Raw genomic sequence first — 21,445 nt, 5'->3', positions numbered from 1 at the left:
AGGACCAGGGAGGGAAAGAGGGCCGGCAGCGGGCGAAGGTCACTTGGCGCACACCGAGAAGGGCTGCTGACAGCACTCTGGAGAAGCTCCAGCCTAGCCACCTTCTGATTCTGCCCGGGAGGTGGGCGTTTGGATGTGACCACTGCAGCCTGTGATGGGCAGGGGGGTGAAGAAGCCACTTTTTAAAATGCCTGTTGAAATGTTAAAAAAAACAAACCCAATCCCTGTGGCCAGAGGAGGCTTGGGAGCTCTGGGTTTTTCTCATGTGAGCAGCATTTTGATATATGATGTAGTGGTGGAGGTGGGGTGCCACTTGGCACCTTTGTCACCCGCCCCCTGCAGCTCAGCTGAGGTGGTGGTTGTGATGCCATTATGGCGGCCTTTCCTCGCTTGGTGCTGTGGCCCAGGGGGGCCTGGAGTTCTCCCACCTAGGGCCCCAGCTGCTGCCCCCTGCAGCCCCATGGCCATGTGGGGCTTCTCACTGGAGGATCAGAAAGGCCTGGTGGCTGGCATCAGCTGTCTCCTCTGCAGCTACAGCCTCCTGCTGGACGCCCCAGGTTATTGTAAGTTGCCCCCCCCATGCTGGGGAGGAGGAGGAGGCGCCGGAGAACCCCCAGGACTCTGCCCCCCTCCTCCTCCCTGGTCTCTCTCTGCTTGCAGGAGTTCTTCATGGAGAATCTGTGGGGGCGGCTGCCCCTTTCCTGGCAGGGGGCCCTGGCAGATCTCTCCTCCCTGCAGCTGGCAACGCTCCTGCTGGATGGCTGCACCACCGCCCGGGAAGTCAGGTGAGCGAGGCCCTGGGACACCTCTTGCCGGGAGCGCAGCTCAGCAGCCCCGCCTGGCCAAGTGCAGAGCCAGTCCCGACCGGAGGGGGGAGCTTGCTTAGGAAACAGGCAGGCCGCTCAGCTGCTGGAGTCTTTCTTTTCACGCTGCTCCCAAGAGTTGGCCCCGAGGGGAAGGATGCTGGTCTCTGCTTCTCTGATGGGACAACAAGGAAGCAGGGATTTTTAAGGTGGCGGTGGGGGGTACGGGACAGGACTGAAGGCCTGGCTGGCAAGGAAGTTCTTTCGCTGCCATGCAAAAAGCAGGTGCAGATGGCAAAGGGGAAGCAAAAAGGGGGGGCATCTTCAAAAGCCTCCCCTTCCCCAGCCGGCCTGCCAAGGCGGGCGGGCGGGGAAGCGAAGAGAGAAGGGGTTTAATGTGCTGGGGAAGGGAAGGGGTGGCTTTTTGAAGATGCCTCCCCCCCTTCTGCTTCCCCTTCTGACATCACTTCTAGTGATGTCAGGGGGTGTGGCATATGCTAATGAGCTCCTGCAGCTCTTTTTCTACTAAATGACCCCTGGGTATCAGGGACCACACACCAGTTTATCCCAAGGTCCAGTACAGTAGGAAGACTCCAGATTTGAAGAGTAAATTAAATAGTTTTTACTGAAGAATTTCCCAAATTACAAGCACACTAAGCATTCAAGAGAGAGAGAGAGAGAGAGAGAGAGAGAGAGAGAGAGAGAGAGAGAGAGAGAGAGAGAGAGAGAGAGAGAGAGAGAGAGAGAAAGCAATTCAGAACTAAGAAAACAGAGGTTATGATAGCGAATAGAAGAGTAAGTTACGGGGTTATACTACCTGTCCAGATTTACAGGGGTCCATGGAGATGAGATTATGGCCCAAACATAGTGTGGGGGTGAACTGCCAGTTGACATCTGGGGCATACACAATCTGAGGCCATGTAACTTGACGGATATAGACATTGGAAAACAATGCAGACCAACGGGAGACCTTGAGGGGCTTGCCCCAGGTGAAGATAAAAGATTATCTAGACCAGTAAGGGGTCCAAGGGGGTGTGGCACCAGGAGGGGTAGAACCTAGGTGTGACCAATGAGGTCTCAGCGGACCAGAGTCTGGATACACAATAGTGATGATGGTGGCAGCCAGGTGCTGAGTGGCTGTACTGGAGCTGGTTGAATGGGTTTGATGATCACTGATGGTCCTGCCATGGCAGATTGAATACGTTCCCAGGTTTAGACAAAAGGTGGGAGATGGGTCCCTGATTAACATCAGGAAGAATCGCTAAACATTTGAAAGTATGATTGGTTTTCTTGGTATCCTGAGGGAAGGAGCAGGAAGGACAGTTGTGAAGACAAAAGATTTTCACATAGACATAGGTTTCACACAAAAGGGTTAGGTGAAGTTCTGGAGACAGAAGGGCTATTTGCCAGGTGGCCTCTGAATAGCCTTTAGAAATGTAGATACTTTACCTGGTGGAACCCATTGTTATTCCATAAGTGTACCTCTGCTGGGTGGAGGGGGAGGTTGGAGGTTACCTTGGAGGGCTGCCTTGTGTCACCTGAAATTAAACCCATTTTCAGAGCTTTTAGCTAGCTGTGTGTTTCAAGCCAGGTGTGCCTTCCTTGACCTGACTTTGTGGGTCTCTGGTTCAGGTTAGAAGTGGGTGCCCTGGTATTGGCAGGCAGCGCCTCTGGGCTACAAGGTGAAGGCCCTGCTCTGGAGATTTCATTTTCAAACTTGAAGATTTATCAAAGGAAAAGAGAAAAAGGACAGCCCAGGTTGCCTTTTTCTTTATTATGCCATCAACTGACTGCCATCAAGATTCTGAAACAGAAGGGAAAGGGAAAGTAGTAGTATTAACTTCAGCAAAAGTGAAGTGTAATTAGGCTTCACTGAGCATAAAGACTACGTGATTAAGCCAGAAATAAGGCCAAGGAGACTATGCTAAATGAAGAAGGGGTAAGAAACAAATGTAGGGGGGTTGTGGGTATTTGTCACATTAGAAGACAAGAGATGAAGAAAAATGGTGCTGCAACTGCTTGTTACAATGCATACATGATGATGCTGTCCCATATAACACGGCACCATGATTTTGCTGTGGTTAGTGGATTTTCACCAAAAAGAAGAAGAGTAGGTTTTTATACGCCACTTCCCTCTACCGTAAGGAGTCTCAAAGTGGCTTACAATCATCTTTCCTACCCTCTTTCCACAACAGGTACCTTGTGAGGTAGGTGGGGCTGAGAAAGTTCTGAGAGAGCTAGGACTCGCCCAGGGCCACTCAGCAGGCTTCAGGTGGAGGAGTGGGGAATTAAAGTTGGTTCTCTCCAAATTAGACTCCACCACTCTTTACCACCACACCACATTGAAAGTAGATACTGGAGGAGTTACACATATATGACATGCTTACATTGAAAGCAGAAGTCGACCGAGATGTCACCTAAAAATAGACCCTGGATGTCCCTTGTCATCATCAACCAGGATACTCTGTTCTTTCTGACAGGGTGCTTCAATTTGGTCTTCTTCCTGTGTTCAAACGGGAGAGCACTATACCCCCAGGACATCTCATTTTAGTCAAAAGTGCTGTAGATAAAAGGGTTGTCACATCCACTACCAAACACACGTCTGGAACAATATCATGGCCCCCTCAACAAGCAGCTATCATTATTCTGGCAGCGGAAAGGAATCTGTGGTTTTTCTTCAATGTTACTCTCCTTTATTTAAACTACTAGAAATAACTCAAAAAATGACAGAATGCTCTGTCTATAAATAATCATTCCGGTGTAGAGTTATATTAGGAGGTAACTCAGATGGCATGATAACGCCTAACCAACTAATCTTAGACCTGAAATGCCATGAGATATAAATAAACTCAGCTAAGAATAACTGACCCAGAGGAGTCTGCCTGCTCCACAGAAAACTCTGCTTTAGATCAGCATCCAATACAAAATTATTTATGTTATATTATTATGCCATAAGACTGCTTTAGAACACATGTAACACATGAAAAAGGCATAAAAAAATTAAAAACACAAAATTTTCAGCTCAATATTATTACAAGGTGGTCCATCATATCTAAGTAGTCTAAATTAACATGCTGTAGATCTGCACGACAGGCAAACCTATTTCCACTGAATCAGTGAATAGGCATGTATACATACAAATGCTATCGTGCAATGCCCCACTGTTGACAAGAATATGCATTAATGTTTTTATAAGTATTAAGTGATTTCCCTTGTTAGAGAATTTGCTTTCTAATATTATGCAAAAACAGGAGAAAGAAAATCTGTTTAATCCCAAAGGGCAATGCTAATGCTCAGAGCTAGTAATGGATTTTTCTTATCTCATTCATCCTCATAGCAAACCTGGGAGGTAGGTTACTTTTTTTGTGTTCCAGGGAACAAAGCAAGGCTGCATTTCTGTTACAATAACACAACACTGTACAAGCTTTCCAGTTCATCAGAATTCTTCATCAGGCTAGACGAGTCCTGATGAACTTGAAAGCTTGCACAATGTTTTGTGTCATTTTGGCTGGCCCTAACACAAGGTCATAAAATGTATGACATGGATTTTGTTTCTTGCTCTGGATTTTCTGTGGACCAACACAACTGTTTACAGCTTTTTTCTGCATTTCTATTAGGGTTGCCAGGCCGAGCCTTGCAACCAGTGGGAGGTTTGGGAGGCAGGGATATGGGTGTGTGTGATATCAGTAACATCGTTGACATCACTACTTCATTTCAGGGTACAACCTAGAAGTGACGATAGGTAGCTCTAGGAATCACTGGAAACTCTATGGAACAACTCTACTATAGAGTTTCCAGCAGTTCCTAGAACCAGGGTTGTATCCTGAAGCAAAGCACCAGCACAGCTATTTTTCTTTATTTTCCTTCTGCTACCGCTCAGAGTGGCGTCAGGCAACAAAGACAATCTACCCATTTAGCCTGTATTGGATAACTTGCTAAGGATTGTAGAATGCCCTTAGAAAATAACTCTGAGAACCAAAATACATATTATGTTTTCTAATGAGTCAGGTCCAGGATCCTCAGACCTGACTTGCTTTCCATGCAACCACAGGAAAACTCTTGGGAACTGCTTCTTAAAGGACCACAGGGGCCCAATTTGGCTCGCAGTTATGGCCTGGCAGGGAGAAGTGGCCTCTGCCTCCTCCATTCCATTTTCCTAAGCCAAAGCAGCTCACCCCAGGGTTTCTAAATGAAAAAAGCAATAAAATGATGCAATAAATACCACCTTTATATTTAAATTGAGATTGTTTTAATCTAGGTATATCTATGATGGGGGCACAGATGAGCACACATGCAAACACTAAGTAAAAAAGCTAATCAGCAGCAGTGTCTATGGCTTACAATACATAAGAAAATTATGTCCTGTGGACTGCACTTAGGGATAAAGCCACCGTAGAGCAGCCCTCCCTATCTCTACCTCTGCAAGGCAGTGGGGCCATAAGGTCATAGTCAACTGTGTCAAACACCACTGTTAGGTCTAGTAATAACAGCAGTGCTGACTCACCTTGTGTCAAGGTTTCTCCAGAGGTAATCCATGAGGGTGACCAGAGTCCTCTCCAGGGCAGAAACCAGTCTGGAATGGATCCAGGATAGAGGAGTCATCTAGGAAAGTCTGGAGCTGCTCTGCTACCACTACCAGAAATGGGAAGTTTGACACTGGGTGGTAGTTGGCCAGATCCCAAGAATCCAAAGATGGCTTTTTCAAGAGCAGTCTCACCATTGCCTCCTTTAAAGCCCCAGGAAAGGTCCCCAAACTCAGGGACAATTTGATAATATCTCCTGGGGGGGGGGGGCGTATTCTGTCACCACTGGCCTATACCATGACAGACATGGGTCAAGGGGGCAAATGGTGGTCTTCTCTATGCTGTCTGTATACATATATTTTGCAACTAACACACCCGGTGGGATGCCACAATTGATGAATTTTACTAATATATGAGCATTGCATAGAACTGAGGTAATTCAGAAAAGCTTTCACATGTCAGACTAGATGGAGCTGAATCCAAAGCTGCCCTTCCAGTCATGGAGGAATGACCCAGTCACAGGCAGTACTGTGAATGGATGGAGTTCTTAATTACCAGGAAGATTCCTTCAGTTAATCAAAGGCTGTTCCATGGGAGTATACTGGGAGCCAGCTCATAGTCCATGCAGATTCTTTTTGTTTTAATGCAGTAGTGATACTAGTGCTTGGGCCTACTGCTGGATGAGCAGGTGGCTGCTGTGCCTAGGTGGACCTTTTACCAGTTTCAGTTTATTAGCCAGCTGCAGCCGTTCCTGGACAGAAAAGATCTAGCAAGTCTAGTGCATGCCCTAGTAACATCTAGACTATATTACTGCAATGTAGTCTACATGGGTCTGCTCATGAAAAGTGCTCTGAAATGTCAATTTGTACAGAATGTTGCAGCCAAGATGCTGACTGGAGTGGGTCATAGGGACCATATCACTCCAATCTTGTCTTGTATACACTGGCTCCCACTTTGTTTCTGAGCCCAATTATTGATGTTGACCTTTGAAGCTTGAAATAGCTTGGGACCAGCCTTCCTAAAGGACCACCTACCCTCATACAATCTTACCCAACTGCTAAGGTCATCTTCGAAGGCCCTGCTTTCCATACCCCGCCTTCGGAGATTAGGAGGGTGGCAACCCAAGAGAGGGCCTTTTCAGCCATGACACCAAAAACTATGGAATGCTCCCCTCATTTGTCTGTTCTCTTCTTTCACTGTCTTCCACTAGCAGTTGAAGACTTTTTTTTGTTTCACCTGGTATTCCTCAGTGATACCTTCATCCTGCCCTATGTTTGAATTACTGTTCTACGTGCTTTTAATATGTATTTTAGTTTTGCTTTTAATTGTTTTTATTTTATTTATTAAAACATTAATATCCCATGTTTCCTCTTGGTTCACAGTGGCTTACAATATTTGTAATAAATTATATCAATAATATGTTTTCATAATGTTTTATTTTAACTGTTAGCCACCTTAGTGGTCCTCAATGGGCAGAAAAATGACATACAAATTTTGGAAATAATATAATAAATAGTACAGAAAATCTCTACATGCCAAGCAAAGTTTCTTCATGCTAAAACATTTATTGTTCTTGAATGCAGTATCGTGCAACATATTTACACAGATATAATTGCTCAGGGAAAATGATGATACCACAGATGTTCTCACAAAACCCAAGCCTTACGTGTTTATTTACAAACAGGGCATGTTGTGCCTACTATACCCGTCTAAAAATCTGTTAGGTGAAAAATACAGATTTCCAAAAGGAAGGGGGAACGATTATGCATATATTAACTACAACCCCAAAGTCTGTATAATAACTCAGCACATGGACACACAAAAATACACAGGACTGCCTTATTGTTATAAGTGATTTGTTTGCTGAGCTTGCAGAATGTGTCATGCTAATATCTGCTCCTGGGGAAAAGCCCTGAGTCTTGAAACCTCAGGACTGTAGCCATTATGAATGCATGAATGCTCGGAACCTTTTTGCCAACAACAGAAAAACATGTGGCATCTGCCAGTGCCTGCTGAAAAGGAACTGGTATAGTCTGTTGTGATGGCATATAGGGAAGAAAACAGACAGGCAAGTATTTACATCACAAAAGCAAAACCTCAACCACATCTGCTGATAGTAAAGGTAAAGGTTTCCCTTGCTCGAAAGGTAGTCGAATTGAACTCTAGGGGGTGGTGCTCATCTCCATTTCCAAGCCGAAGAGCCATCATTGTCCAAAGACTCCTCTGTGGTCATGTGGTTGGCATGACTAAACACCGAGGCGCATGGAACACTGTTACCTTCCCACCAAAGTGGTACCTATTTATCTACTTGCAATTTCTTGCTTTCGAACTGCTAGGTTGGGAGCAGCTGGGGCCAGAGACAGGAGCTCACTCCATCATGCGACACTTAGGTCTCGAACTGTTGAGCTACCGATCTTCCAGTCTGCAGCTCAGCATCTTAACCTCTGAGCCACCACGGCCCCCCACATCTGTGGATACTCATATGGAAATAGCAGGCTCAGACTGCCACATCAAAAGAATGACAGAAGAAGAGACTAAGATGAATGGGTGGACAACAGACACCTAAAATATGTAGCATGCACACACAACACTACTGCTGATATTGAGTCAGATAATTCATCTATCAACATCAGTCTGACTGACAGCAGCTCTCCAGAGATCTAGGTGGAGGTCTTTCACATCACCTACTGCCTGGTCCTTCTAACTGGAGTTTCTAGAGACTGAACCTGAGACCTTTGGCATGCAAAGAAGATGTTCTGCCCCTACTCCCCAATATGAAGAGACCTACAAAGCACGTAATCTCCAACTGGAAAACAAGGAACTGTCCAGTAAAAATTAAAATAAAACATGCACCTGAGGCAAAACTGTAAGAGATTTATTGGAATTCCTGGACACTCAGATTTAACATAAGAACATAAGAGAAGACAATGTTGGATCAGGCCAAGGGCCCATCGAGTCCAACACTGTCACAAAGTGGCCAAAAATACCAGGTGCCATCAGGAGGTCCAGCAGTGAAGCCAGAACACTAGAAGCCCTCCTACTGTTGCCCTCCCAAGCACCAAGAATATAGTGCATCACTTGCCCCAGACTGACAGTTCCTATCTATACCTTGTGGCTAATAGCCACTGATGGACCTCTGCTCCATATGCTTATCTAATTCCCTCTTGAAGCCGTCCATGCTTGTAGCCGCCACCACTTCCTGTGGCAGTGAATTCCATGTGTTAATCACTCCTTGGGTGAAGAAGTATTTCTTTTTATCCATTCTAACCCAACTGCTCAGCAATTTCATTGAGTGCCCATGAGTTCTTGTACTGTCAGAAAGGGAGAAAAGTACTTCTTTCTCTACCTGTTCTATCCCATGCATAATCTTGTAAACCTCGATCATGTCACCCCTCAGTCATCATTTCTCAAAGCTAAAGAGCCCCAAGCGCTTTAACCTTTCTTCATATCATTCGAGTTGCCCTTTTCTGCACTTTTTCCAATGCTATAATACCCTTTCTGAGGTATGGTGACCAGAATTGCACACAGTATTCCAAATGAGGTCTCACCATCGATTTATACAGGGGCATTATGATACTAGCTGATTTGTTTTCAATTCCTTTCCTAATAATCCCCAACATAGTGTTGGCCTTTTTTATTGCAGTCGCACACTATCTCAGCATTTTCAGTAAGTGATCTACTATGAGTTCAAGATCTTTCTCTTGGTCAGCCTCTGCCAGTTTGGACCCCATCAACGTGTATTTATAGTTAGGACTTTTGGCACCAATGTGCATCACTTTTCACTTGGCCACACTGAACCCCATTTGCCATGTTGATCCCTTTGGAGTGCCTCACAAACCACCCTGAACAACTTCGTATCATCTGCAAATTTAGCCACTTCACTGCTTACTCCCATCTCCAAATCATTAATGAACAAGTTTAAAAGCATCAGACCCAGTACTGAGCCCTGCAGTACCCCACTGCTGACCACCCTTCACTGTGAAAATTGCCCATTTATACTCAGCTGTTTCCTATTAATTAGCCAGTTTTTGATCCACAAGAGGACTTGTCCTTTTATCCCATAACTATTGAGCTTACTTAGGAGCCTTTGATGAGGAACTTTATCAAAAGCTTTCTGGAAGTCAAGGTAAACAACATCTATTGGGTCCCCCTTGTCCACAAGTTTGTTCACTCCATCAAAGAACACTAACAGGTTCCCTTTTATCAACCTCACTGAGACTAGCTTTCCACTGCTTAAAGGAATCCTTCTTACCTTTTACATCTTCCTCTACTTTGTTAACCATGCAGGCCTTTTTGTGCCTTTCCTAACCTGCAGTATCTATTTTTTCTGAGCTTCTAGGATTGTAGTTTTAAATACTCTCCAAGCTTCTCCAATGGTTTTGGCCCTTTCTACTTTTCCTTTCAGTTTCCTCCTACATGTTCCATCATTCCAGAGATGTTACCCCTTTTAAAATTAAAAGTGGTTGTGTTGGTCTTACTGGGCAACTCCCTATTTATACAAATGTTGAACTCAATAACGTTATGGTCACTGTTCCAAAGTGGAGCAATCACTTTTATGTCTCTCACCAGGTCTTGGATATTACTTAGGACCAAATCCAGAATCGCCTCTCCCTGGTAGGTTCTGTGACCATCTGCTCCATAGCATTGAAAGTGTCTAGAGTTTTTATTTTTTATACCTCCAGAAGAGCTTTACACTCAGGAGATAAAAACTTCCTGATTGGACCTGGCAAGAGACATCCAGCTGTCCTCAGTCTAGTCTGGCACTCCTTCTCCCACTTTCCTCCTCTACAAGGTAACAACATTTCCAGGAATTACTGCCATCAAATCGGATTAGGCTGCAGTGATATGCATTTTATGTGAACTATATTGTATGCACTATTTTAAATTCTGAATTTTTGTAATTTTTTTGTAATTTTATCATTGTTGTGCACTGCCCTGAGCTCTGTTTTACTGGTGGAGATGGCAGCCTAAAAGTCTAACTAACTAACTAACTAACTAACTAAAAGGTGGGTTTAGAGCATTGATGAGATAACATTTTGTGGTACCAACTTGCCATTCCCATCAAGAAAATAGCATTTGCCTTCTGAAGAGAAGGCCAACATGCTCTTAGGCAACCTGGAAAAAATTCTTAAATCTGGCCAAACTTACTAAAGATGTAGGTAGGGACGGGAAGTAGGAGGCTGTGACTTGGTTCACCTGCTTGAGCCACCTGAGGATTCTTGGTTGGCTGGAATGTTTCTGTAATAAATCCATGCTCCATCAACATCATGTTGGATGAATTGTATGAGTTGCTTTGGTGCTGTCAACTGGACCATGGTATGGGATTAGATGGGCATTCATCTCCTGACATGCTATTATATTTGTTTGAATCCACCTGTGATCATCAAGATATGTGGCTTTCTTCTTCTAACAGTGCTTGCAAGGACCATATCACACTCCCTGCCACTTTGCCCTTCCTTTGCACAACCACTAACACTTTCAGAAGCTTTAAAATTTCTGCACGTCTGCTTATCTATACTTATGTCCCCACCAATGCTCCCTCTAAGCTGTGGAGTCTTGTGAGCAAAAATTCTACTTTGTGAGCTACTGGCATTAAAGTTGTGAGCGAGCGATTTGGCTGCTGCATAAATTAGTTTGCTCTGGAGCCATCCTTCCGGAGCTGAGACAAAGATGTCTGAGCTGGAGGTTAAAAAACTGTGAGCTAGCTCACACTAACTCAGCTTAGAGGAAACACTGGTCCCCACTGCCCAAGTGTTAAGGTCAAGGGAGATCTGGGTGCTTGACTGCCACCTTTAAGATGACTATTGTGAGAAACATTGTAAGAAGAATCTAGGATCTCCCTCACATAGTTTATTAGGAATTCTTTTTGTTATCCCTAAAATAATAGACAAGTTTGACAAAGTTATTCTGATCAACATTTTTCCTACTGGCAAACATTGCATAGCATTAAAACAGAGAGAGAGTTTATGGCAACATCTTTAGTAATCTCATTATCATGCAGTAGCCTGTAAGTGTCTGTCTTTGGCGCCAGTCTAGAATGTCCTATTCATAACCTGACTTTTGATTGGTACCTATCCAATTCATCCCATTCATAATATGCCCTGCAGGGTGAGAGAGAGGCAAACAGAGGAAGCAGTAATTAAGGGAATTCTAGAAGTGCTGCTTCAGATGACAGCAATATTTCATGACCCTCATAGCCTCAGAAACTCCTGCGACCATTTAGTTTGTGAACAAGTATCAAATGCCTACTAGGTCCATATATATATGCATTTGTACTACTTATTTCAAACTCTGCAATTCAAATAGAATATATTTACAGAGAGAGGTCTAAGCGGAGGAATGCTTGCAGTTTATTTAAGGCTTTGTGACTTAAATAGAATCTATTTAGTAGATGCTGAATTGGAGTTCATTCCATACTTTTTTTTCATGTTTTACAGTAGGTGACGAAGATACGCCAGGCTGCTTTCACTGAGTAAATATTATCTATACAGCACCATCAATGCATGCAGGATTTCATAGATTAACTGACACACAGACACACACACACAAATGGGTTCTGATGCAAGGAGCTTACATGCAGTTCTCAACAGACAGTTACTCGGGAAAATGAGAAAATGTTTTTAAAAATTGGCAGCAATCCTAAACACAATGATACTGAAAGAAGTTTCCATGATTTCAAGGGAACATATTTCAAACAGGAGATCTCCTAGGATTATAACTGATTTTACAGAGATCAGTTCCCCGGAGAAAATGGCTGCTTTGGAGAATGGACTGTGGCATTAGACTTCATTAAGGCCCCTCCACCAAACCCTGACCTCTCCAAGCCTCAGCCCCGAATCTCCAGGAATTTCCCAGCCTGGAGACTGCAACCCTAATTTCAAAGGAAGCCTACTCAGGATCGTGGTGTAAGAAAAACAAGCAGACAGAAAACAAACATATCCTATGGTTCAATGCATGATCCTTTGGACTATAGCTTTATACCAGATTTGTGAGCCTTACGCTGAACATCAGCCCAACATGCCAAAATGTAGCAGATTAATTTTTCCCCCTGCATGGAGGTAAAAAAATAATAGAGAATATTTTCATGAGCTAAATTCTTATGCATTAAAAATGAGAAGACCAGTAGACAGCAATAGCAATCTTATGCACTATACTTTCTTTCACAATAAAATATAAAGGCTATAAAGAATACATATAGGGTGTGCACAGATCTTCAAGTTCAAGCTATCTCTGTACTCATAAAATTCTGTTAGATGGTTTGCCACAGTGCTGAAAGAAAAGCAGAAACTAATGGTTGAAAGCTGAAATCAAAAAGGCACAAGCAGTTTGTGAGGGTCCCTGGAAATCCCTTCCACCCTATACTAGGAGCTGCTGCCGGGATACACATACCAAATCTGGTAGTCTGGAGCCATCACCCTTGTGTCTGCCTGGGCATCTTCCAAGAGAGGCAGGGAAAGCAGAAAGCATGCAGCAGCCCAGAAACAGCAGGCAAGCATTTTGGCAGTTGCCAGGCAACCCCACATGCTTTCTCCTCTTGCTACCTTCCTCAAGTGGAGCCTGAAGGTTTTTAGACTAGCTGTGTGTGCAATGCTAGTGGCAAAAGATACCTCGGGTCTCCTGCTTACTCCATGTCTGCCTGTTGCCATTCTTTTGCTAGCAACCCAGTTATTTCCACTCCTCTGTACCTTTAGTGCCCCTTGCTACCCCCTTCCTTTCTGCCTCTCCAACCAGCCTCACGCTCTTTCGCACTCTTTTTGTCATCTCCTCTTTCTTGGTCCCTCCTGTTTTGCTCTGCTAATGCCTATCCTTTCCTTTCTAATGTAATGACATCCTTCTGACTCTCCTGCCACCTTTGAGAGATAGAAGGTGTGGGCACTAGAGAGTCCATAATGGGAGCATAATCCTAAAAGTGCTATTTTTTCCTCCTTTTTCTGTGTAATTTTAAACTTTACAATAAACAATTAACACATAAATTAACCTTAAACTAGAGGTCCTTCACATTAACTTAAGGACAAGTGCTTCCAAGTACAGACTCTGTTTCCAAAGAAGACATCATACACTGATGCTTATAGTTCTGCCTAGCACAGACTGCAGGAGTCACATGACTTTAATATAGCTGTTAGATCGCGCTAACAAAGGACTCGTACAGTGATTCAGCAAGTGATTCAGCTTTATTGGAAGTAACGAGCAAGCACTAACTCAGTAAGAAACCAGAACAGAAAACAGTGGGAGCTTATGCTCCTTTTAAACATAACCGGGCTAATGTAGCCACGCCTATTTACAAATAACAACCAATGAGATTGCTAGAATAAAGACCAATGGGAGTCTTTCCCTCCTAGGGAATGGTATCGTTCTGATTGGTCGCTGTTACGAAGCGACCAATAGGAAGTTCGCTCAGAGGAGCCCTGGTCTGGCTCGAAGCTTAACATGGGAGTCCTATGAGGTGATTCATGTAATTATTTCAATACATTACAATTCCTCCCCCCTAAGTTAAGCCATCATCCCAATTGTTTTATTATTTACAAACATGCAATCAACCTTTGTACATCAGTTATTCCAACAGTATTTACACTCATAGTCCTTCAGATAAGTCGGCATTTGCCGCGAACGCTGGGACCTGCGGAGCGGTGCAGGCTCCACGGGCAGACAAGGTTGTGGGTCAGAGTGGGGCCCACTACAGCCTGGATCAGGCACAGACTCGACTGGGATTTCAGCCCCGCACACAGGGTTCTGCCCTGACTCGGGGACAGTACCGGGCCTTTCGGTACTCACCGCCTGCTCTGGGGGTGTCCACTCGACATCAGGGGATTCAGCCGTCGGAGAGTCAGCGCTGTCCCTAGCCCAACGTCTCCTTAACTGATCTATGTGGCGCCGCCATATTCGACCGTCAGCTAACTGCACCACATACATTCGAGTACCCACAGAGTCGGATATAACCCCAGGAAGCCATAAGTGCCCGTTTGCATAATTTCGTGCGAAAACCTTGTCCCCTTTTTCAAACATGCGCACCTTCGGTTGCGCCGTGGTACGCTCGGATTGCTCTTCAGTGAGGTCTGGGTGCATTCGGTTCAAACGGGTCGTGAGTCTCCGCCCCATTAACAATTCGGCCGGACTACGGCCTGTAGCACTACAGGGGGTGGTGTGCTGCAGCAAAAGAAAGGAGCCCAGCCTCTGGCTCCAGTCCCCTTCGTCCATTTTACCCAGGGCCTCTTTGGCCGTCCTGACCATCCGTTCGGCTTGGCCATTAGATGCCGGATGGAAAGGGGCCGAAGTCATTTGGCGTATGCCATTACTCGTGAGGAAGAGCCTAAATTCCTCAGACACAAATTGAGGCCCGTTGTCACTGACGATGACGTCAGGCAACCCGTGGGTGGCAAAAAGTCGGCGGAGCGCATGGATCACAGCAAGTGATGTGGTCGATTTCATATGCACGACCTCCAGCCATTTGGACATAGCGTCCACCACAATTAGGAACATTTGCCCTTGGAGAGGGCCAGCAAAATCTATATGCAATCTGGCCCAGGGTTTACCAGATGACTCCCAGCCTTGGGGTGTAGCTTGTGGGGGATCGGGTCTGACTTGCTGGCATTTGGGACACCCTCGTACCCATTCTTCGATCTCTTTGTCCAGCCCCGGCCACCAGACATACCCTCTGGCCAACGCTTTGGTGTGTACCATACCGGGGTGACCCTCGTGCAGCGACTCTAACACTCTCGTCCTGAGTTTGTCAGGAACCACCACCCTGTTCCCCCATAATACACAGCCCTTAGAAATGGATAGTTCATTTTGACGGCTTTTGTAAGGGCCGAACTCCGGTTCAACGCTTCCAACCGGCCACCCCCTCCAAACCCAGTTTAATACTCGGGACAGCACGCTATCCTTGGCCGTGTGTGCTGCAATGTCCCTGGATGATACCGGGGGTCGAGGAAGCTCCTCAATTGCCAAGACCTCACAGGCGGGGGCAGGGTCTGCGCCAATGTCCGGCACCGGGCACCGGCTGAGGGCATCCGCATGCCCAATCGCTTTCCCAGGCCGGTGCTCTAAGTCAAAATCATAAGCCTGCAAAAATATCGCCCATCTAAGCATGCGTGGGGACATGATGTTTGGCAATTGCTTATCGGGCGCAAAAATCCCCAGTAGCGGCTTGTGGTCAGTGACCAGCAAAAATCGTCTGCCAAAAATAAAATCATGGAACTTTTTGACAGCCGCTACCAACGCCAGACCCTCCTTGTCTATCTGGGCATAGTTCCGCTCTGCCGCAGATAGTGATCTAGAATAAAAAGCGATAGGCGCTTCGCTCCCATCAGGCATCAGATGGCTTAAAACTGCGCCTACTCCAAAAGGTGAAGCGTCAGCAGCTAACACCAGGAGCTTGTGTTCATCATAATGCGTGAGTACGGCATTAGATGTCAGCAGCTCCTTGACTCCCACAAAAGCCTTTTCCTCGGCCTGCCCCCACTTCCATTTTGCCTCCTTGTGCAAAAGCGCGTGCAAAGGGGCCGCCACTGATGCCTTATGCGGTAAAAACGCATGATAAAAATTCAGGAGTCCTAAAAAGGATTGGAGCTCCTTCTTACTCACCGGCCTGGGGGCGTTTTGGATTGCAGATACCTTCTCATCCGTGGGGTGGACTCCCTCTGCGTCAATGCGAAACCCCAGGAAGTCCACACTTTCCACCCCGAGCGTGCATTTTGAGCGCTTAACTCTGAGACCGGCATTTTGAAAACGCCTGAGGACCTCTTTAACCCGGTCCAGTAGTTCCTGTTCAGACCCGCCCGCAATCAGCACGTCGTCAAAATAGGGCACTGTGCCAGGTACCCCCCTTAGTAGACGTTCCATGAGGCCCTGAAAAATCCCAGGTGCTACGTTGACCCCGAATTGCAGCCTGTTCACTTTAAAAGCCCCTTGGTGGGTTACAATTGTTTGGGCCTCGGCAGCCTCCGGGGTGACAGGCAACTGCTGGTATGCCTGGGCCAGGTCAAATTTGGCGAAAATCTTGCCACCCCCCAGGGAAGCCAAAATGTGGCTTATTACCGGGACCGGGTACGAATGTTGCTGCAGCGCCTTGTTAATCGTACATTTGTAATCGGCGCATAGTCGTATGGACCCATCTGATTTGACAGGGGTTACGATCGGGGTCTCCCATTTGCTGTATGGTACTGGCTCTAAAACCCCTTGCTCAACTAGTTTGTCAATCTCTTTTTCCACCTTATGTTTGAGAGACACAGGTACTTTCCGATACTTCAACCTAATAGGTTTGACTGACGGATCTAAGTCAAACGCAACCGGGGGGCCCTTGTACCTCCCCAACCCTTCGGCAAATACATCAGGGAACAGGTCGTACAGCATGCCCCATTTATTTTCAGACATCCTGTTAATCCCAGAAATACCAATGCCCAATGGCTCAAACCAATCTAACCCTAGCAGGTTAACCCGGTCTCCCTCTGCAATCAGGAATGACAGTTTAACACATTTCCCCTTATACTCAACAGTAACAGAGTCCCGTCCGGCCAAGGGAATTCGGTTGCCCTGGAAGTCGGACACTCTGGTTCCCGCAGGCTGGAGCCGCCGCCGGCTTCGGTTCGGGAACAACTGGCGCCAGGACGCGGCAGAAATCACCGTCACGGACGATCCTGAGTCCACCTCCATTGTACAGGGTCGGCCGTCGAGGAGTGGAGTCACGGTGATCTTGCCCTGGCTGCTGGTGCGATTTACGGCCGATGCGCTCGACAAGGTCGCCGTCAACTGGCAGCTTGCTTCCGATGCTGAGGAACGGGTCTTGCCTTGGGTGCTGACTGGAGTGCCCCTCTGCGCTGACCGGTTGTTAGTTGAGGGATCCTTCTTTGCTGATCTGCAGACTCTGGCCAGATGACCACGCCGCCCACACGCTCTGCAGTCGACATCACGAGCCCAACAGGAGTCGCGCTGGTGTTTCCCGCCACAACCGGAGCAAGGCTTGACGTTGGTAGTCTTCGCTGGGGTCCGCTTGCCTCGAACCGCGTTGACGTCATCATCCGCGTCTTCGCCCTCGCTGTCTCGTTGAGCGTGTATACTGGGCTCTGCCACCCGCTGGCGGACCTCCTTCGTGGACTTCTCCGCTGCTTCCGCGGCCACGGCCTCTTCGTAGGCCACTGCCCAGGTCAGGGTGGTGCGGGCGAACAGCCTCTGTTGCAGCCTTTCATCTTTGAGACCGCAGACGAGACGGTCTCTGAGGGCTTCCTCCACGTTGTGGAAATTACATGGCCGTGCGGCTTTGCGAAGGGCCGCCACGAAATCTGCGATGGTCTCGCCTCCGGCCTGGTTCCGCTTGTAAAAAGCGTGCCGGCAGGCGATCTCCGACGGTTGTGGAGAATAGTGAGCCTTAAGCTTCTCCGTGATGTCAGCGTAGGTGACAGTCTTTATATCAGTTGGGGCCACCAACGACCTGGCTATGTCGAAGGTCCCCTTCCCGCAGGAACTCAGGAGGCACGCCCGTTTCTTGGCCTCGTCTGTAATGTCGTGTGTCTCCAGATGGAACTCGAACCTGGACAGGTAGGAGTCCCAGTCTTCTGAGGAGGGTTCGAAGCACTCGCACTTCTGGCTTCCAGCCATCGTGGGAGACTTGGGCACCGGAGCTGGTGGCGCCTCCGCCGGATCGGCTGCTGTGCTCTGCCCGCTTTCTTCCGAGTCCGAAGTGTGGATGTCCGCAGGGCTGCCTACCTGCTCTAACATCCCACCCTCGTCGCCAATTGTTAGATCGCGCTAACAAAGGACTCGTACAGTGATTCAGCAAGTGATTCAGCTTTATTGGAAGTAACGAGCAAGCACTAACTCAGTAAGAAACCAGAACAGAAAACAGTGGGAGCTTATGCTCCTTTTAAACATAACCGGGCTAATGTAGCCACGCCTATTTACAAATAACAACCAATGAGATTGCTAGGATAAAGACCAATGGGAGTCTTTCCCTCCTAGGGAATGGTATCGTTCTGATTGGTCGCTGTTACGAAGCGACCAATAGGAAGTTCGCTCAGAGGAGCCCTGGTCTGGCTCGAAGCTTAACATGGGAGTCCTATGAGGTGATTCATGTAATTATTTCAATACATTACAATAGCTCTATATCTATCTATAGTTACAGATACAAATATAATAATTACTTCATACACTAACAGATTTGGGGAGAAATGGATACCTCTTTGCTTTCTTTTGACTATGTTAAGATTTTATACACACACACACACACTATATGAAAAAATTATTATTCTCTTAAACTGCGAGGGTGTCTTATTCATTCTTAAACTGGGAGGGTGTCTTACTCATTGTTAACAATCTATAGCTTCTGTGTAGCTACCAACTGGAGTCACTTTGTATGGGAGTACACTGTTATAGCCGCTAGAGTTAAGAGTGCATGGAGAACAGAGAGAGTTAACCTTTCAGTATAATGAATGGATTCCCAAAAGCATTTGATGTCATGTTGTTTGTTATGCCTTACTGCTACCAAGGTCTGCAAAGCTGCATCTTTCCGATACCATGGCTGTAATGTAGAAAATCTGACCATTTCAGATGAAGAAACTTCTCAATATTTTCTCAGCCAAAACCAATCAAAAAGTACATTTACCTCCAATGACAAAGCTCTTTGTAAAGTCAGTTTAGTTCTATAATGCCAAATACACCTCTGACTTGCTTCTTTTTGCAACCTGTTATGAGGTATGGCCTCATCAAAACTTTGGTGGGGGGTGATGTACTATTGTGAACAGAACAGTCTATGGCCCCCACTCTCCTCCTCATCTAACACCCACAAGAAGCAATAATCACAGGCTGTGCAGTGGATGATGATGGCCTTCTGTATGGTCAGAGAGGCCTTGTCCCTTTAACTGTGGCACAGTAGTCAGAAATCAACAGGTATGACTTTCTTCTAGCACAGAGTTGCTAGGAAAGCATCAGCTGCTGACTTATGCTTGCTATGCGTTTGTTAAAGGCACAGAAACAAAGCTAAGCACAATGTGCATGTCATGAGTCACACTTTGAGCCTACAAAACAAAACAAGAGGCATCAGCTCTTGTTAATTTGTAAATCAGCTGTTGGAGGCACCCAGCAGTATATCCTGCCTCCTACACTTCTGGCTAAAGCTGCCCATTGAACATATCCCCTGAAATTACCCATGAGTCCATCTCTAGGCTTAGTTTTACCTACAAAACAAGAAAGGCAACAGGTGAACAAGTCACAGCTATTTTGAAACCGTATCACCAGGTGCCCTGGGAGTAAGAACATCATAATGGGCAGGCTGTCAACCAAGCCTTTCTTTTCCATGCAGAAAATTACACTTGCAAGCCACTTGAAGGTTTGAATAAGAGTATGCAACCAATCATACAAATCAGATGAGCAAGACTTATGCAATTAAAAATGAATGACAAAGAGAACTGTAGCTAAGGCACAAAGCAGAGGACTTCATTATAATCAAACAACATTATAACCCCAACTGGATCATATTAGGCCAAACAAGGACAGCTACTGAAGCCTGCATTCTAGACTATTTACATATTTATCAATATCTTAATTGTCTGATGAAAGAAAATCTCTCTGTAATTTCAGTTGCTGTGTTTTTCACAGATCCCGTGAACAGCCATCACAGAACCCAGCCGAGATTCTCAAAACAAGAAGAGTTAACAACAGCTCTGTGACTACTTCTTTGAAACACCTGCTTCTGTTCCTTTCAGTGTGTCATCCCATCGAACATTTGAATGTTCCCAAATACTTTTAAAAGTAGCTGGAATGAACAACAAATTGATCCAAACAGATGAACTTTACAGTAACCTTTCAAAACACCATTAAGGTATCCAAATGGGTGCTTTAGCAACATTCTTGCATTATTGTGATGTTTTCAGACATACCATTACTGAAGGTATTTAGAACTACACTGTACTACAAAAGAATAAAGTCATTTTTCCCTTCCGATTCTGCTGGTAGCTATTAGCATTGGTATCCATCCAAACAAGCACTCAACCCCATCCCCCTCCAATCCTCAGTAGCATACGACAAAGTAATTTTAACATTGCAACCTGGTCCCATAATCATCAGTACATATACTCAGAAGTAAGCCTTACTGATTTGGATTGATCTTGGTGTGCTGAGGACTGCAGCCAAAAGACTCATATTCAAATGTGTATCAGACTACAGCTCGACACCCCCCCCCCCATCACAGACAGGAAAGGAACATGCAAGAAAGGAAATTTGCATGAGTTTTGAGGCTTGGATGTGGGAAACACAAGCCACAAAAGGAGGGCAGAAAGATATCTGTCTAAGCTAATTGTGTTGTGAAGCTGCTCATTGAACAAGAAGCTGAAAATGAAAGGGGAAAAATGACAGATCTCATTTCTGTCAGTGGCAACTTCTTCACTTTTCACATGTTTTATTTATTTCCTAAAGAAGTCAGAAGATCTCAAGGCAAAGAGTCAGCGGTCCTCTTACCTGAGCTGATCATGCTGTGCATTCTTTGCTGAGCCAGGAGCCGCTCACGTCCGGAAACTCCATCTGAGAAAAGACAGGATTCACTCTCGTCAATTGTCTGCAGCATATCCCAATCAGTCTGTACTTCAGCTACATGAAAGATTCATCACCAGCCGTTCAGAGGCGTTAGAAACGACCCCTTTTGCTCCTGTTTCCTCCTCCTCGGGAGGAGGGGATCTTTAAAAATAATACTAATTGCACAAATTACCCAAATGAAGATATGATACTTATACACCAAGATTTTTAAAGCACCAGTTATAATAGCAATCCAGCTCAGTGACAATTCCACCCTGCTGCTACAAGATAACAAGAAATAATCTATATATTTTTAAAAGGCATGGCTTATTATGCACCTCTTTGGTTAAGCGAGCTATGTTCTGCAAGCCAAGAGCAGGTGGAAGAAGGATATAGCTCTCCCTCAGGTTATTCTTGGGAGGCCAGTGAGAGAAATAAAACCACTTAAAAACAACAACAAGCAAGCCCAGTTTCTAGGGACTTGAATCCCTGGGGGTTTAAGTTTCAATTACTCCCTGCCCTGGCAAGTGTCTCTGTCTCTCCTCTTTTCTTTCCCTCCCTCTGCAAAGTTGGCAGCAGGCAGTGCAAGCTCATTTGCATACGGATCAACAACAGCCTGGC

The 21,445-nt window shown here is 45.8% G+C and overlaps 1 protein-coding gene across 1 annotated transcript in view; it reads right to left on the bottom strand.

The window, feature by feature from the left end:
* Positions 1-21,215, bottom strand: part of HDAC9 (histone deacetylase 9) — a 150,553-nt gene extending 129,338 nt beyond the window's left edge. The window contains exons 1-2 of the mRNA XM_015426220.1: positions 21,163-21,215; positions 20,771-20,833 (exon numbers count right to left, since the gene is read on the bottom strand). Of these exons, the coding sequence (XP_015281706.1) occupies positions 20,771-20,792 (22 nt within the window). The 5' untranslated portion in view covers positions 20,793-20,833; positions 21,163-21,215. The remainder of the gene's footprint in view (positions 1-20,770; positions 20,834-21,162) is intronic.
* Positions 21,216-21,445: the final 230 nt, after the last annotated feature.

Source organism: Gekko japonicus, unplaced genomic scaffold (genome assembly GCF_001447785.1).
Source record: "Gekko japonicus isolate JY-2015 unplaced genomic scaffold, Gekko_japonicus_V1.1 scaffold77, whole genome shotgun sequence".
Taxonomy (NCBI): domain Eukaryota; kingdom Metazoa; phylum Chordata; class Lepidosauria; order Squamata; family Gekkonidae; genus Gekko; species Gekko japonicus.
This window is presented reverse-complemented; position numbering and strand designations above follow the sequence as displayed.